The sequence below is a fragment of the Panulirus ornatus genome, chromosome 72 (genome assembly GCF_036320965.1).
Source record: "Panulirus ornatus isolate Po-2019 chromosome 72, ASM3632096v1, whole genome shotgun sequence".
In the NCBI taxonomy this organism is placed as follows: domain Eukaryota; kingdom Metazoa; phylum Arthropoda; class Malacostraca; order Decapoda; family Palinuridae; genus Panulirus; species Panulirus ornatus.
Window position 1 is genome coordinate 15296087 of NC_092295.1, and position 15702 is coordinate 15311788.

Consider the following 15702-nt stretch of genomic DNA (forward strand, 5'->3'; position numbering starts at 1 on the left):
GGTGCAAGTGAGTGGGGTATGTATAAGAGAAGGAGGTGGGAGGTCAAGAGAAAGGTGCAAGAGGTGAAAAAGAGGGCAAATGAGAGATGGGGTGAAGAGTATCATTAAATTTTGGGGAGAATAAAAAGATGTTTTAGAAGTAGGTAAATAGGGTGCGTAAGACTAGGGAACAAATGGGAACTTCAGTGAAGGGGGCTAGTGGGGAGGTGATAGCAAGTAGTGGTGATGTGAGAAGGAGATGGAGTGAGTATTTTGAAGGTTTGTTGGGTGTGTTTGGTGATGGAGTGGCAGATATAGGGTGTTTTGGTCGAGGTGGTGTGCAAAGTGAGAGGGTTAGGAGAGATGATTTGGTAAACAGAGGGGAAAGAGGGTGACTGTATTGCTGACTGGTTGGTAAGGTTATTTAATGTGTGTATGATTCATGGTGGGGTGCCTGAGGGTTGGCGGAATGCTTGCATAGTGCCATTGTACAAAGGCAGAGGGGATGGGAGTGGGTGCTCAAATTACAGAGGTATAAGTTTGCTGAGTGTTCCTGGTAAATTGTATGCGGGGGTATTGATTGAGAGGGTGAAGGCATGTACAGAGCATCAGATTGGGGAAGAGCAGTGTGGTTTCAGAAGTGGTAGAGGATGTGTGGATCAGGTGTTTGCTTTGAAGAATGTATGCGAGAAATACTTAGAAAAGCAAATGGATTTGTATGTGGCATTTATGGACCTGGAGAGGGCATATGATAGAGTTGATAGAGATGCTCTATGGAAGGTATTAAGAATATATGGTGTGGGAGGCAAGTTGTTAGAAGCAGTGAAAAGTTTTTATCGAGGATATAAGGCATGTGGACGTGCAGGAGGAGAGGCGAGAGATTGGTTCTCAGTAAATGTAGGTTTGCGGCAGGGTGTGTGATGTCTCCAGGGTTGTTTGATTTGTTTATGGATGGGGTTGTTGGGGAGGTGAATGCAAGATTTTTGGAGAGAGGGGCAAGTATGCAGTTTGTTGGGGATGAGAGAGCTTGGGAAGTGAGTCAGTTGTTGTTCGCTGATGATACAGCGCTGGTGGCTGGTTCATTTGAGAAACTGCAGAAGCTGGTGACTGAGTTTGGTGGAGTGTGTGAAGGAAGAAAGTTGAGAGTAAATGTGAATAAGAGCAATGTTATTAGGTACAGTAGGGCTGAGGGTCAAGTCAATTGGGAAGTAAGTTTGAATGGAGAAAGACTGGAGGAAGTGAAGTCTTTTAGATATCTTGGAGTAGATTTGGCAGCGGATGGAACCATGGAAGCGGAAGTGAATCATAGGGTGGGGGAGGGGGCGAAAATTCTGGGAGCCTTGAAGAATGTGTGGAAGTCGAGAACATTGTCTCGGAAAGCGGGAGTGGTGTGTTTGAAGGAATAGGGGTTCCAGCAATGTTGTATGGTTGCGAGGCGTGGGCTATGGATGCGGTTGTGCGGAGGAGGGTGGATGTGCTGGAAATGGGATGTTTGAGGACAATATGTGGTGTGAGGTGGTTTGATTGAGTAAGTGATAATGGGGTGGGAGAGGTGTGTGGTGGCGGAAAGAGTGTGGTTGAGAGAGTAGAAGAGGGTGTTTTGAAATAGTGTGGTCACGTGGAGAGAATGAGTGAGAAAAGATTGACCAAGTGGATATATGTGTCAAAGGTGTAGGGAACGAGGAGATGTGGGAGACGGAGGTGGAAGGATGGAGTGAAAAAGATTTTGAGTGATCGGGGCCTGAACATGCAGGAGGGTGAAAGGCGTGCAAGGAATAGAGTGAATTGGAACGATGTAGTATACCGGGGTCGACGTGCTGTCAATGGATTGAACCAGGGTATATGAAGCGTCTGGGGTAAACCATGGAAAGTTCTGTGGGGCCTGGATGTGGAAAGGGTGCTGTGGTTTCGGTGCATTATTACATGACAGCTAGAGACTGAGTGTGAACGAATGGGGCCTTTGGTGTCTTTTTCTAGCGCTACCTCACACACATGAAGGGGGAGGGGGTTGTTATTCCATGTGTGGCGAGGTGGCGATGGGAATGAATGAAGGGAGACAGTATGAATTATGTACATGTGTATATATGTATATGTCTGTGTGTGTATATATATGTATACGTTCAGATGTATAGGTATGTATATTTGCGTGTGTAGACATGTATGTATATACATGTGTATGTGGGTGGGTTGGGCCATTCTTTCGTCTGTTTCCTTGTGCTACCTCGCGAACGCGGGAGACAGCGACAAAGGACAATAAATGAATAAATAGATAAATATATATATATGGGGAAAGGGGATTAAGAATACTTCCCACGTATTCCCTGCGTGTCGTAGAAGGCGACTAAAAGGGGAGGGAGCGGGGGGCTGGAAATCCTCCCCTCTCTCTATTTTTTTTTTTTTTTAATTTTCCAAAAGAAGGAACAGAGGGGGCCAGGTGAGGATATTCCTAAAAAGGCCCAGTCCTCTGTTCTTAACGCTACCTCGCTATCGCGGGAAATGGCGAATAGTATGAAATATATATATATATATATATATATATATATATATATATATATATATATATATATATATATATATATATATTATTTTTATTTTGCTTTGCCGCTGTCTCCCGCGTTTGCGAGGTAGCGCAAGGAAACAGACGAAAGAAATGGCCCAACCCACCCCCATACACATGTATATACATACACGTCCCCACACACAAAAATACATACCCATACATCTCAATGTACATATATATATACACACACACAGACATATACATATATACACATGCACAGAATTCACACTGTCTGCCTTTATTCATTCCCATCCCCACCTCGTCACACATGGAATAACATCCCCCTTCCCCCTCATGTGTGCGAGGTAGCGCTAGGAAAAGACAACAAAGGCCCAACTCGTTCACACTCAGTCTCTAGCTGTCATGCAATAATGCCCGAAACCGCAGGTCCCTTTCCACATCCAGGCCCCACAGAACTTTCCATGGTTTACCCCAGACGCTTCACATGTCCTGATTCAATCTATTGACAGCACGTCGACCCGGTATACCACATTGATCCAATTCACTCTATTCCTTGCCCGCCTTTCACCCTCCTGCATGTTCAGACCCCGATCACTCAAAATCTTTTTCACTCCATCTTTCCATCTCCAATTTGGTCTCCCACTTCTCCTCGTTCCATCCACCTCCGACACATATATCCTCTTGGACAATCTTTCCTCACTCATTCTCTCCATGTGCCAAAACCATTTCAAAACACCCTCTTCTGCTCTCTCAACCACGCTCTTCTTATTTCCACACATCTCTCTTGCCCTTACATTACTTAATCGATCAAACCACCTCACACCACATAATGTCCTCAAACATCTCATTTCCAGCACATCCACCCTCCTGCGCACAACTCTATACATAGCCCACGCCTCGCAACCATACAACATTGTTGGAACCACTATTCCTTCAAACATACCCATTTTTGCTTTCCGAGATAATGCTTTCGACTTCCACACATTCTTCAAGGCTCCCAGGATGTTCGCCCCCTCCCCCACCCTATGATTCACTTCCGCTTCCATGATTCCATCCGCTGCCAGATCCACTTCCAGATATCTAAAACACTTTACTTCCTCCAGTTTTTCTCCATTCAAACTTACCTCCCAATTGACTTGACCCTCAACCCTACTGTACCTAATAACCTTGCTCTTATTCACATTTACGCTTAACTTTCTTCTTTCACACACTTTACCAAACTCAGTCACCAGCTTCTGAAGTTTCTCACATGAATCAGCCACCAGCGCTGTATCATCAGCGAACAACAACTGACTCACTTCCCAAGCTCTCTCATCCCCAACAGACTTCATACTTGCCCCTGTTTCCAAAACTCTTGCATTCACCTCCCTAACAACCCCATCCATTAACAAATTAAACAGCCATGGAGACATCACACACCCCTGCCGCAAACCTACATTCACTGAGAACCAATCACTTTCCTTTCATCCTACACGTACACATGCCTTACATCCTCGATAAAAACTTTTCACTGCTTCTAACAACTTGCCTCCCACACCATATATTCTTAATACCTTCCACAGAGCATCTCTATCAACTCTATCATATGCCTTCTCCAGATCCATAAATGCTACATGCAAATCCGTTTGCTTTTCTAAGTATTTCTCACATATATTCTTCAAAGCAAACACCTGATCCACACATCCTCTACCACTTCTGAAACCACACTGCTCTTCCCCAATCTGATGCTCTGTACATGCCTTCACCCTCTCAATCAATACCCTCCCATATAATTTACTAGGAATACTTAACAAACTTATACCTCTGTAATTTGAGCACTCACTCTTATCCCCTTTGCCTTTATACAGTGGCACTATGCACGCATTCCGCCAATCCTCAGGCACCTTACCATGAATCATACATACATTAAATAACCTTACCAACCAGTCAACAATACAGTCACCCCCTTTTTTAATAAATTCCACTGCAATACCATCCAAACCTGCTCCCTTGCCAGCTTTCATCTTCCGCAAAGCTTTTACTGCCTCTTCTCTGTTTACCAAATCATTTTCCCTAACCCTCTCACTTTGCACACCACCTCGACCAAAACACTCTATATCTGCCACTCTATCATCAAACACATTTAACAAACCTTCAAAATACTCACTCCATCTCCTTCTCACATCACGACTACTTGTTATCACCTTCCCATTAGCCCCCTTCACTCAAGTTCCCATTTGCTCCCTTGTCTTACGCACTTTATTCACCTCCTTCCAAAACATATTTCTATTCTCCCTAAAATTTAATGATACTCTCTCACCCCAACTCTCATTTGCACTCTTTTTCACCTCTTCCACCTTTTTCTTGACCTCCTGTCTGTTTCTTTTATACATATCCCACTCAATTGCAATTTTTCCCTGCAAAAATCGTCCAAATGCCTTTCTCTTCTCTTTCACTAATAATCTTACTTCTTCATCCCACCACTCACTACCCTTTCTAATCAACCCGCTTCCCACTCTTCTCATGCCACTAGCATCTTTTGCGCAAGCCATCTAAATACATCCCATTCCTGCCCTATCCTGGGGATAGGGCAGAAAGAATACTTCCCACGCATTCCTCACTTTCTAAAAGGGGAAACAAAAGAAGGAGTCACGCGGGGAGTGCTCATCCTCCTCGAAGGATGGAACCAAGATGAGAAAAAGAGGAGAGATAGGTAGTACGTTTGAGGAAAGGAACCTGGATGTTTTGGCTCTGACTGAAATGAAGCTCAAGGGTAAAGGGGAGTAGTGGCTTGGGAATGATTTGGGAGTAAAGTCACGGGTTGGTGAGAGGACAAGAGCAAAGGAAGGAGTAGCACTACTCCTGAAACAGGAGTGGTTGGAGTATGTGATAGAGTGTAAGAAAGTAAACTCTAGATTGATATGGTTAAAACTGAAAGTAGATGGAGAGAGTTGGGTGTTTATTAGTGCGTATGCACCTGGGCATGAGAAGAAAGATCATGCGAGGCAAGTGTTTTGGGAGCAGCTGAGTGAGTGTGTTAGTAGTTTTGATGCACGAGACTGGGTTATAGTGATTGGTGATTTGAATGCAAAGGTGAGTAATGTGGTAATTGAGGGAATAATTGATATACATGTGGTGTTAAGTGTTGTAAATGGAAATGGTGAAGAGCTTGTAGATTTGTGTGTTGAAAAGGACTGATGATTGAGAATACCTGGCTTAAAAAGAGAGATATACATAAGTATACGTATGTAAGTAGGAGAGATGGCCAGAGAGCGTTATTGGATTACGTGTTAATTGATAGGCATGCGAGAGACTTTTGGATGTTAATGTGGTGAGAGGTGCAACTGAAGGGATGTGTGATGATTATCTTGTGGAGGCGGAGGTGGAGATTTTTAGAGGTTTTCAGAAAAGAAGCGAGAATGTTGGGGTGAAGAGAGTGGTGAGAGTAAGTGAGCTTGGGATGGAGACTTTTGTGAGGAAGTACCAGGAGAGACTGAATGCAAAATGGAAAGAGATGAGAGCAAAGGACGTAAGGGGAGTGGGGGAGGAATGGAATGTCTTTAGAGAAGCAGTGATGACTTGCGCAAAACATGCTTGCGGCATGAGAAGAGTGGGAGGTGGGCAGATTAGAAAGGGTAGTGAGTGGCGGGATGAAGAAGTAAGATAATCAGTGAAAGAGAAGAGAGAGGCATTTGGACGCTTTTTGCAGGGAAATTGTGCAAATGACAGGGAAATGTATAAAATAAAGAGGCAGGAGGTCAAGAGAGAGGTGCAAGAGGTGAAAAAGAGAGCGAATGAGAGTTGGGGTGAGAGAGTATCATTAGATTTTAGGGAGAATAAGTTTTTTTGGAAGGAGGTAAATAGAAATTAAACAACCATGGAGACATCACGCACCCCTGCCGCAAACCAACAGTCACTGGGAACCAATCACTTTCCTCTCTTCCTACCGGTACACATGCCTTACATCCTCGATATAAACTTTTCACTGCTTCTAACAACTTGTTTCCCAGAGTATGTATTCTTAATACCTTCCACAGAGTATCTCTATTAACTCTATCGTATGCCTTCTCCAGATCCATAAATGCTACATATAAATCCTTTTGCTTTTCTAAGTATTTCTGACTTACATTCTTCAAAGCAAACACCTGATCCACACATCCTCTACCACTTCTGAAACCACACTGCTCTTCCCCCAATCTGATGCTCTGTACATGCCTTTACTCTCTCAATCAATACCCTCCCATATAATTTCCCAGGAATACTCAACTAACTTATACTTCTGTAATTTGAGCACTCACTATTATTCCCTTTGCCTTTGTACAATGGCACTATGCATGCATTCTGCCAATCCTCAGGCACCTCAACATGAGTCATACGTACATTAAAAAACTTTACCAACCAGTCAACAATACAGTTACTCCCTTTTTTAATAAATTCCAGTGCAATACCATCCAAACCCGCCTCCTTGCCGGCTTTCATCTCCCGCAAAGCTTTTACTACTTTCTCTCTGTTTACCAAATCATTCTCCTTAACCCTCTCACTTTGCACACCACCTCGACCAAAGCACCCTATATCTGCCACTCTATCATCAAACACATTCAACAAACCTTCAAAAGACTCACTCCATCTTCTCACATCACCACTACTTGTTATCACCTCCCAATTATCCTCTTTCACTGATGTTCCCATTGGTTCCCTTGTCTTACGCATTTTATTTTCCTCCTTCCAAAACATCTTTTTCTTTTCCCTAAAATTTTATACTTTCTCACCCAAACTCTCATTTGCCCTCTTTTTCACCTCTTGCACCCTTCTCTTGACCTCTTGCCTCTTTTTTTTTATACACCTCCCAGTCCTTTGCATTTTTTTCCATTCAAAAATCGTCCAAATGCCTCTCTCTTCTCTTTCGCTGATATTCTTACTTCTTTATCCCATCACACACTACCCTTTCTAATCTGGCCACGTCCCACTCTTCTCATGTCACAAGTTTCTTTTGCGGAAACCATCACTGTTTCCCTAAGTACATGACATTCCTCCCCCACTTTCCTTACATCCTCTGTCCTTACCTTTTTCCAATCTGTACTCAGTCTCTCCTGGTACTTCCTCATACAAGTCTCCTTCCAAAGCTCACTTACTCTCACCACTCTCTTCACCCCAACATTCTCTCTTCTTTTCTGAAAACTCTACAAATCTTCACCTTCGCCTCCACCATATAATGACCAGACATCCCTCCAGTTTCGCCTCTCAGCACATTAATGGCCAAAAGTCTCTCTTTCACACGCCTATCAATTAACGCGTAATCCAATAACGCTATCTGGCCTTCTCTCCTACTTATATAAGTATACTTATGTTTATCTCTCTTTTCAAACCAGGTATTCCTAATCACCAATCTTTTTTCAGCACATAAATCTACAAGCTCTTCACCATTCCCATTTACAACACTGAACACCCCATATACACCAACTATATCCTGAACTGCCACATTACTCACCTTTGCATTCAAATCATCCTTCACTATAACCTGGTCTCGTTCATCAAAACTGATAACACACTCACTCAGCTGCTCCCAAAACACTTGCCTCTCATTATCTTTCTTCTCATACCCAGGTGCATATGCACCAAGAATCACCCATCTCTCTCTATCCACTTTCACTTTTACCCTCATCAATCTAGAGTTTACTTTGTTACACTCTATCACATACTCCCACCACTCCTGTTTCAAGAGTAGTGCTATTCCTTCCCCAGCGCTTGTCATCTCAGTAACCCCTGACTTTACTCCCAAGATATTTCCAAACCACTCTTCCCCTTTACGGGGAAAATGAAGCACGATAAGTTTCCAAGTGCACTTTCGTGTAATAATTACATCATCAGGGGAGATACAAGAGAGAAATACAACAGTCAGTTGATATACATCGAAGAGACGAAGCTAGGACGTCATTTGTAAACATGCGATTGTCCATGACAGACAACGAGCGTATCATAAACTTATCATTTTACAAAATTTATCAACTATAAATTTATCTAATTTGTATAGACCATCACTAATATCAAGATTATAATTCTTTGTGTATTTAATCTTATAAGATTCAATGATATTTCTCATGGTAATAGAGTTAGAGTTTATAAGTGAGATGGCATTACTCCAGTCAGTGCAATGACCATAGTTTTTAACGTGATTAAACAAGGCATTTGATTCTTGTCCCGTTCTTATACTATATCTATGTTGCTTGAGTCTAACAGAAAGATCCTTACCAGTCTGACCAACATAAAACTTATCACAATTTCTACTTAGCTCTTTATAGATGCATCCAGGAGAATTTTCTGGTGAATTCCTGATTAAGATATTCTTTATAGTATTATTGTTGCTGAAGGCAACATTTACATTAAAGGATTTAAGCAACATGAGAAGCAAAGTAAAATTATTATTAAAAGGGAGAACTAAAAGATTATTGGTGTCAATGGAAGGTTTGGGCTCAACTCTATAAAATGATTTCTTTGCTAACTTAAGGGAATTATCAATGAAAGATCTAGGGCACTTTAACTTAGATCCAATAGAATATATCTTCTCAAACTCGTCATCAATAAACTCTGGATTGCAAATATGTAATGTCTTAAGGAACATAGATTGAAATAATGATAATTTTACTCTGTTATGTTGAGATGAGTAATAATGGATATATGAGCATACATTGGTAGGTTTTCTGTATATGCTAAGCTTAAACTTGTGTCCTTGCCTATGGACCATGCAATCTAAAAATGTAACATACCATCATTTTCATTTTTTTCAGTAAATTTGATGGAAAATGAAACTCGATAAGTTTCCAAGTGCACTTTCGTGCAATAATCACATCATCAGTGGAGACACAAGAGAAAAATATATTTGTCAGTCGATATACAACGAAGAGACGGAGCTAAGACGCCATTTAGTAAACATGCGAATGTCTTGGACTCTCTGAAGGAAAATGAAATATGATTGCCCTGACGTGTGTGTTTGCGCGTGGTTGCCACTTGATATAACCCTCTTACTGGCTGCTTGTGTTATGGCGTCTGATGTCCACTGAATAAGAGAGATATTCATATTTTGTCAGCAAGCACTAACTTTAGATTCTATAATTCTTCTTTTAAAACTTCCAAACGATTTATAAAGAAATGAGGCATTATATAACTATAAAAGAAAATAGCGTGGTAACGCAAGGAATAGATGAAGAAAGGCCAAGAATAGATGAACAAAGGTCGTATCCTCTCACATCTATTCTTTATCTATCATGTGTAACGCACCGTAATCAAGGATCTCTTCATGGTTTAACCCGGAAGCTTGACTACCCAAGTTCAGTCAATTTACAATCTATTTCTTGCACGCCTTTCACCCTCCTGTATGTTCAGGCTCCGATTGGTCAAAATCTTTTTCACTCCATCCTTCCACCTCCAATTTGGTCTCCCGCTTTTCCTTGTTCCCTCCACCTTTGACACATATATCCTCTTTGTCATACTTTCCTCACTCATCCTCTCTTTGTGAATAAACCGTTTCAATACACCCTCTTTTGCTCTCTCAACCATACTTTATAAATATATATATATATATATATATATATATATATATATATATATATATATATATATATATATATATATATATATTTATATATATATATATATATATATATATTATCCCTGGGGATAGGGGAGAAAGAATACTTCCCACGTATTCCCTGCGTGTCGTAGAAGGCGACTAAAAGGGGAGGGAGCGGAGGGCTGGAAATCCTCCCCTCTCGTTTTTATTTAATTTTCCAAAAGAAGGAACAGAGAAGGGGGCCAGGTGAGGATATTCCCTCAAAGGCGCAGTCCTTTGTTGTTAACGCTACCTCGCTAACGCGGGAAATGGCGAATGGTATGAAATATATATATATATATATATATATACATATATATATATATATATATATATATATATATATATATATATATATATATATATATATATATATATATATATATATATATTGCATCTTTATCCACAACCTATCCTAGTGTTGGATTCCTCGCACGGTAAGATAGGCTACCGTGAGGGACAGTGGTTAGTTGGAAGGTGTGTAGTGTTGCTGTGTTGGACCCCAACTGATCCCAGTCCGTACGCCAACCTCCTGCAGGTGACGCCACAGATATCCGCTACCAAGTGTTGACCAACTGTGACCTTCAGATCGTTGGGGAGGAGTTCTCTCGCAAGCCCTATGCCATCGCCGTCCAGCAGGGCTCCCCGCTCAAGGACCAGTTCAATGATGCGTGAGTCACTTACTCTTGCCTGGAGGGAAGGGTCTTCATGCCCTTCAGTCCCGTCCTTCATCATAGTGGGTTCTTAAGCCACTCCCTCCCTCCCTCCTACCGACGTGTGACGTACCTCACTGGCTGACTATCACTCCTGTGTCTTGCACCTTCCTTCTCGCGCACCGTCACCCTTACGTGGCTCAAGATGACGACAACATATGGCCACCTGTCCGTCTCATGATGATGTAGCCACCACGTAGTCTGGCATCACAGTAGTGGCTGTGTAGTTGTAGTAATAAACGTTCTTGAATAACAAATTTCCTCTTGTTTTGAATTGGCTCAAAGTCAAGCCGAGATACTGGCGAGCTGCAGGAACACATGACCGAGCGATATCCACGATGAAACAACCCAAGAAAAGGAAGAACATTGACTAAATCACTGTTGGAGACTCGTGAGTCATTGTTGGAGACTTGTGAATCACTGTTGGAGACTCGCAATTCACTGTTGGAGACTCGTGAGTCACTGTTGGAGACTCGCAATTCACTGTTGGAGACTCGTGAGTCACTGTTGGAGACTTGTGAATCACTGTTGGAGACTCACTGACTCGTGGAACAACGGAATATCAAAAGGATCTGTCTACTCAGGAATTGATCCAGCAAATTCACCCAAGAATATAGAGATATGTCAAACTAATGATCTGCCCGAAATATGTCAGCTATATATATATATATATATATATATATATATATATATATATATATATATATATATATATATATATATATATATATATATATATATATATATATATATATATATATATATATATATATATATATATTTTAACTTTCTAAAATGGGAAACAGAAGGAGTCACGCGGGGAGTGCTCATCCTCCTCGAAGGCTCAGACTGGGGTGTCTAAATGTGTATGGATGTAACCAAGATGTGAAAAAAGGAGAGATAGGTAGTATTTGAGGAAAGGAACCTGGATGTTTTGGCTCTGAGTGAAACGAAGCTCAAGGGTAAAGGGGAAGAGTGGTTTGGGAATGTCTTGGGAGTAAAGTCAGGGGTTAGTGAGAGGACAAGAGCAAGGGAAGGAGTAGCAGTACTCCTGAAACAGGAGTTGTGGGAGTATGTGATAGAATGTAAGAAAGTAAATTCTCGATTAATAATGGTAAAACTGAAAGTTGATGGAGAGAGATGGGTGATTATTGGTGCATATGCACCTGGGCATGAGAAGAAAGATCATGAGAGGCAAGTGTTTTGGGAGCAGCTGAATGAGTGTGTTAGTGGTTTTGATGCACGAGACCGGGTTATAGTGATGGGTGATTTGAATGCAAAGGTGAGTAATGTGGCAGTTGAGGGAATAATTGGTATACATGGGGTGTTCAGTGTTATAAATGGAAATGGTGAAGAGCTTGTAGATTTATGTGCTGAAAAAGGACTGGTGATTGGGAATACCTGGTTTAAAAAGCGAGATTACATAAGTATACGTATGTAAGTAGGAGAGATGGCCAGAGAGCGTTATTGGATTACGTGTTAATTGACAGGCGCGCGAAAGAGAGACTTTTGGATGTTGATGTGCTGAGAGGTGCAACTGGAGGGATGTCTGATCATTATCTTGTGGAGGCTAAGGTGAAGATTTGTATGGGTTTTCAGAAAAGAAGAGTGAATGTTGGGGTGAAGAGGGTGGTGAGAGTAAGTGAGCTTGGGAAGGAGACTTGTGTGAGGAAGTACCAGGAGAGACTGAGTACAGAATGGAAAAAGGTGAGAACAATGGAAGTAAGGGGAGTGGGGGAGGAATGGGATGTATTTAGGGAATCAATGATGGATTGCGCAAAAGATGCTTGTGGCATGAGAAGAGTGGGAGGTGGGTTGATTAGAAAGGGTAGTGAGTGGTGAGATGAAGAAGTAAGATTATTAGCGAAAGAGAAGAGAGAGGCATTTGGACGATTTTTGCAGGGAAAAAATGCAATTGAGTGGGAGATGTATAAAAGAAAGAGACAGGAGGTCAAGAGAAAGGTGCAAGAGGTGAAAAAGAGGGCAAATGAGAGTTGGGGTGAGAGAGTATCATTATATTTTAGGGAGAATAAAAAGATGTTTTGGAAGGAGGTAAATAAAGTGCGTAAGACAAGGGAGCAAATGGGAACTTCAGTGAAGGGCGCAAATGGGGAGGTGATAACAAGTAGTGGTGATGTGAGAAGGAGATGGAGTGAGTATTTTGAAGGTTTGTTGAATGTGTTTGATGATAGAGTGGCAGATATAGAGTGTTTTGGTCGAGGTGGTGTGCAAAGTGAGAGGGTTAGGGAAAATGATTTGGTAAACAGAGAAGAGGTAGTAAAAGCTTTGCGGAAGATGAAAGCCGGCAAGGCAGCAGGTTTGGATGGTATTGCAGTGGAATTTATTAAAAAAGGGGGTGACTGTATTATTGACTGGTTGGTAAGGTTATTTAATGTATGTATGACTCATGGTGAGGTGCCTGAGGATTGGCGGAATGCGTGCATAGTGCCATTGTACAAAGGCAAAGGGGATAAGAGTGAGTGCTCAAATTACAGAGGTATAAGTTTGTTGAGTATTCCTGGTAAATTATATGGGAGGGTATTGATTGAGAGGGTGAAGGCATGTACAGAGCATCAGATTGGGGAAGAGCAGTGTGGTTTCAGAAGTGGTAGAGGATGTGTGGATCAGGTGTTTGCTTTGAAGAATGTATGTGAGAAATACTTTGAAAAGCAAATGGATTTGTATGTAGCATTTATGGATCTGGAGAAGGCATATGATAGAGTTGATAGAGATGCTCTGTGGAAGGTATTAAGAATATATGGTGTGGGAGGCAAGTTGTTAGAAGCAGTGAAATGTTTTTATCAAGGATGTAAGGCATGTGTACGTGTAGGAAGAGAGGAAAGTGATTGGTTCTCAGTGAATGTAGGTTTGCGGCAGGGGTGTGTGATGTCTCCATGGTTGTTTAATTTGTTTATGGATGGGGTTGTTAGGGAGGTAAATGCAAGAGTTTTGGAAAGAGGAGCAAGTATGAAGTCTGTTGGGGATGAGAGAGCTTGAGAAGTGAGTCAGTTGTTGTTCGTTGATGATACAGCGCTGGTGGCTGATTCATGTGAGAAACTTCAGAAGCTGGTGACTGAGTTTGGTAAAGTGTGTGAAAGAAGAAAGTTAAGAGTAAATGTGAATAAGAGCAAGGTTATTAGGTACAATAGGGTTGAGGGTCAAGTCAATTGGGAGGTAAGTTTGAATGGAGAAAAACTGGAGGAAGTAAAGTGTTTTAGATATCTGGGAGTGGATCTGGCAGCGGATGGAACCATGGAAGTGGAAGTGGATCATAGGGTGGGGGAGGGGGCGAAAATTCTGGGAGCCTTGAAGAATGTGTGGAAGTCGAGAACATTATCTCGGAAAGCAAAAATGGGTATGTTTGAAGGAATAGTGGTTCCATCAATGTTGTATGGTTGCGAGGCGTGGGCTATAGATAGAGTTGTGCGCAGGGGGATGGATGTGCTGGAAATGAGATATTTGAGGACAAAGTGTGGTGTGAGGTGGTTTGATCGAGTAAGTAACTTAAGGGTAAGAGAGATGTGTGGAAATAAAAAGAGCGTGGTTGAGAGAGCAGAAGAGGGTGTTTTGAAATGGTTTGGGCACATGGAGAGGAGTGGGGAAAGATTGACCAAGAGGATATATGTGTCGGAGGTGGAGGGAACGAGGAGAAGTGGGAGACCAAATTGGAGGTGGAAAGATGGAGTGAAAAAGATTTTGTGTGATCGGGGCCTGAACATGCAGGAGGGTGAAAGGAGGGCAAGGAATAGAGTGAATTGGATCGATGTGGTATACCGGGGTTGTGCTGTCAGTGGATTGAACCAGTATCCGACGTCGTTGTGATGTCCCGATACTGCGCACATCACTCACGTCATCAGTATCCGACGTCGTTGTGATGTCCCGATACTGTGCACATCACTCACATCATCAGTATGAGACACGTCGTTGTGATGTCTCGATATTACATACATGACTTACGTCATCAGTATCGGACACGTCGTTGTGATGCCCCGATACCGCGCACATGACTCGGTTCTGCTCAGCGTATATTCGTCACGAAGAGGACCCTGGAGCCTTGCTGGCCTAGCTGTACGTGCGTGACGCAGACCATTAGAGTATGACAGTGATCCTGGCCTCCACAACACCTGACAACAACTACAATAATGAAGTAGGACAACTTCAGGACACAACAGCAGACAACATGAAAGTCAAACGTATCCAGTCTGGGTCGACCACGTCGTTAATCCTGCCGTGATCATCGTATATACCAAGTATGGATCTGGTTGTTCAGCATACAACGTTGACTGACATGGTATTGTGTATTACAACTAGTTGTTATTTATGATAATGATAACCGAACCAATTATGAAGCTCGTGTAAGGCTGTGGTCTTCATTACTGTTGTATGTCAGGTGACACACAAGGTGAGTGTCTTGACTGGTACATCAGCTAACGTGAGGGACAAATTATGATCAGTTCCTGTACGTCACTCTCGTACCTCTCATGTCAACCAGCCAGACAGTGATGGCAACTGTGGAACTCTATATATAACTTCACAAACGCCAACTTGTAGTTATCAGTGTACCTGAGTCTCCACGGAGAAGAGTACATCTGAAATTGATTACGGCAGAAAGTTGCAGAGTAGAGCCAGGTTCTCTAACCTTTACGTTGTAGGAGTACTTGTGACCTTATGAAACACTAAGGACTTTACTGTGCCAACTTACCTTACGTCAGATTTCCCGTAGTTATTACTGAAGACGTCATACAGATTCTATGATATCAACTGAACAGACGAAAAGTTCAGTACTGTGGTCGTACTGGCACACATTACGTTGTTACTAACAAACTGGCTTTTATTTACAGCCTTCCCTTGTTATATTCCTCTTATGATTTACTGGTTGTATGGAGTCCACTTTCACGTATCTC

At 42.1% G+C, this 15702-nt stretch overlaps 1 protein-coding gene across 2 annotated transcripts in view; it reads left to right on the top strand.

The window, feature by feature from the left end:
* Positions 1 to 10775, top strand: part of Ir25a (ionotropic receptor 25a) — a 154951-nt gene extending 144176 nt beyond the window's left edge. For both annotated transcript variants that reach the window (XM_071660599.1, XM_071660601.1), the window contains one exon: positions 10624 to 10775. In XM_071660599.1, coding sequence (XP_071516700.1) covers positions 10624 to 10760 — 137 coding nt within the window. In that variant the 3' untranslated portion in view covers positions 10761 to 10775. The remainder of the gene's footprint in view (positions 1 to 10623) is intronic.
* The last annotated feature ends 4927 nt before the right edge of the window (positions 10776 to 15702 follow it).